This window comes from Sinocyclocheilus rhinocerous, unplaced genomic scaffold, assembly GCF_001515625.1.
Source record: "Sinocyclocheilus rhinocerous isolate Xijiao unplaced genomic scaffold, SAMN03320098_v1.1 scaffold846, whole genome shotgun sequence".
Lineage (NCBI taxonomy): Eukaryota > Metazoa > Chordata > Actinopteri > Cypriniformes > Cyprinidae > Sinocyclocheilus > Sinocyclocheilus rhinocerous.
In genome coordinates this window covers 275,263-278,243 of record NW_015661883.1, presented here as the reverse complement: position 1 = coordinate 278,243, position 2,981 = coordinate 275,263, and the positions used below count along the sequence as shown (strand labels likewise).

At 37.9% G+C, this 2,981-nt stretch overlaps 1 protein-coding gene across 3 annotated transcripts in view; it reads left to right on the top strand.

Moving 5' to 3' along the window:
- The window catches only part of LOC107726790 (mitochondrial fission factor homolog B-like), a 10,210-nt gene that overhangs the window by 3,572 nt on the left and 3,657 nt on the right, over nt 1-2,981 (top strand). For 2 of the 3 annotated variants that reach the window (XM_016536486.1, XM_016536487.1), the window contains exons 5-7: nt 885-1,064; nt 1,435-1,500; nt 2,498-2,573. In XM_016536486.1, coding sequence (XP_016391972.1) covers nt 885-1,064; nt 1,435-1,500; nt 2,498-2,573 — 322 coding nt within the window. The remainder of the gene's footprint in view (nt 1-884; nt 1,065-1,434; nt 1,501-2,497; nt 2,574-2,981) is intronic. The other variant, XM_016536488.1, reaches the window with a different exon arrangement.

Here is a 2,981-nt window from a genome sequence, read left to right as displayed (position 1 = left end):
TATATATGTGTGTGTGTGTGTGTGTCAAGATAAATAATTATGATACATTTTTTCAGGATTCGTTTCTGCTTTGTGACATTATAAATGTCTCTGCTGTGAAATATAAATGTCTTTATATTTTATTTGAAAATATAAAGAAGGATTTTGCACAGTACATTTTTTAAAATATGTATATTGGTGTATATCCATAAAACAAATATTTTGTATTACATGAATACAGTGTACATAACAGTAATATACAAATTGGTGGTTGACACATAAACCTACATGGTCTTTTATTGTCAACACAAAGATTTTAATTTAAATTGTATAAGCGAAAGTATTTATCTTAGGTCCTGTAACAGGTTAACAGGTTCAACGTTTTTAATCACCATTTTTGCCTTTGCTAGTTCATTTTTAAATGGTCCTGTGGTGTGACAGATAATGTTTTTCCCAAGTACAACATTCCATGTAGTCTCGCAATTAATGAGCTCATAAAAGCGGCATGATTGTAAAAGAATAAGCTTTTTTTTTATTTATTTAGTTTTAAACAACTTTCTAAATGTATTTCACTGTCAGCTACCCTAATACAAAATTCCCTGGAATTTTACCAGAGAATTACTACAGTATGTATCCATTTCATAGCCTGTACATACATGTCTCACTACCACTAAACAACCACTAGAGGGCAGGAGAGATTGATTGTTACATTTGGTCAGTTCCCGTCACCTTCTGTGCTAAATGAGAAGCTTATTTACCAGACTCATTTATCTGATGAGACTTTTATTTAAACAAACCCATATAAATGAAGACTGTCAGGTTGTGTGTTACAGCTAGTGCCAGTCTTGGTATCAGTCTTTAAATGACAGCAGTGCTCCTCTATGTCCGTACCTCTCCCGCAATAGACGCAGTATTGGACGCCCACCCGTCATGCTTACAGACTCATCCCCACCAAAGCCCCCAGGGCACCCCGCCATCCCACCCAACCTGCTGTCCCCACAGAGCATGCTGCAGGCCGCCAAGGAGCTGGGCCAGCAGGCGTCTCAGAAACTCCTCCAGACAGTCACCAAAAAATACTCCTCCAGGTGACATAGATCCTCATCCTTCACACCCTGCCTGTCCCCTTCCTGCGGTTGTGGGCTCTAACTAACCTGGGATGTTCAGCTGTTTGCTTTGACCTTTGAATCCCTGTTGTTTGGTTTAGTTTGCTTGTTTCTGATGGAACTGGATCAGATTGTTTCCTGTCAGACACCTTTCATGCCTGCAAATTTACATCAGAGCTTTGGGCTTTGATTGAATTTACTGCTATTGCTTTACCTGAGCAACTAACAAGCATCCTAAAACTGAGCTTTGAGCTTTTATTTCCCCCTTTCTTTTCATTTTGAATTGAATTGATGGCAAAATCATGTTCAATGTGGATTGCTGTGGTTCCTGGTGTCTCTATTGTGTTTTAAGGTTTGGTTACCCAGAAAACCATCCCTCTCAGGCTGTGGAGGTTCAACCTGATCAAAGCAGGACAAGGTGACAGTGGTTTGTGCAGTTTCCATGTAGTCAATAGTGCTTTAAAGGGGTCATCGGATGCAAAATTCACTTTTCAAGTTGTTTGAACATAAATGTATGTTGGAAGTGTGTGTACACATCCATCCTATAATTATAAAAATCCATCCAGTTTTTTTTTTTAAATCCCTATTTTAAAATCCCCTTTCTCAAACCAGGCTGTTCTGAGATTCCTGTCAGAATGATGTAGTTCTGTACAGGCCCACAGTAATATTGTAATGTAACTAATTACTTTCAAAAGACAGTAACTAGTAATATATAACGTATTACATTTTGGAAGTAACTTGCCCAACTCTGATAATGAATATAGCAATCGTCATTTACTCCCGACATCTGAGCTGCTGAAGACGCAGAGGATTAACGTTACTTTTGCTTTGAAGTGAATGCGCCACTCCCGATCAGCCTAAATGCATCTATGTTCGCTAGAATCATTCGTGATCCAGCCTCATCTACAGAAGAAGTGAGTATAAGGGTTTTTTATGAATATTTGCAAATCACCTTTCCTAATAATGCGTTAATTAGCAAGTTTCACGATGAATGCGGCTGAAGTAAACCGTCTCTCTGAGAGCAGTTCGGAAGAGAGGGGCGGGGCCAGCAGAGCTTATTAACATTTAAAGCAACATGGACTATAATGGCTGGATAAAAACAGCTGATTTTGACAGGTTTAAAAAGGTGTTTTTTACACTAACATTGAGAAATTTTAACCAAAGTATGTTATAGACTTTTAATTAAGACCCTAAAGAATCATATCAACTTGTGCAAAATGAGCATCCGATGACCCCTTTAAGAGCAGGCAAACATTTCCTGTTTAGTTGTTAATATAGGGTTTTTATCACAACGAATTGTGCTGAGGAAGCCCGTTGTATTCAGTAAATCAGTCAGTGATGTAAGGGAGGGCGTCATGTACGTTTCATTGGAAAGTTGTTGAAGCCTTTTTTAACATAATTTTTTTGTCCCACAGTGCCTCGCAGGAGTTCTGGCTCAGTCCTGAGGAGGACACAGGTACTGCTGTCGAGTTCATGGTGCTCCGCAGACAGGTGAGTGCTTGAGCTTCACATCGACCATATGTTCAGATTTCACTGAGAAACAATGCATTCATTTGGGCTTAGGCTTTTTCTATTTTATTGTGTAGGTTAATTTTGTATGTCAAGCATACCAGAAGTTTATATACACATTACAAAATATATACAATATTTTTTATTTAGTTTGTATGAATAAAATGTATTTAATACAGTAATGTACAAATCTGTTAGTTGACAGTGTTACATGGACTAACTGTTACATAGATTTAAAGGGGTCATGATGCGATTTCTATTTTTCCTTTTCTTTAGTGTGTTATGTAGCTATTTGTGCATGTATAAGATCTGCAGAGTTACAAAGCTCAGTCTCCCACAAATGGATTTATTCTATCTAAAAGAGAAGGCTGATCCAGACCGGGCTAAAAC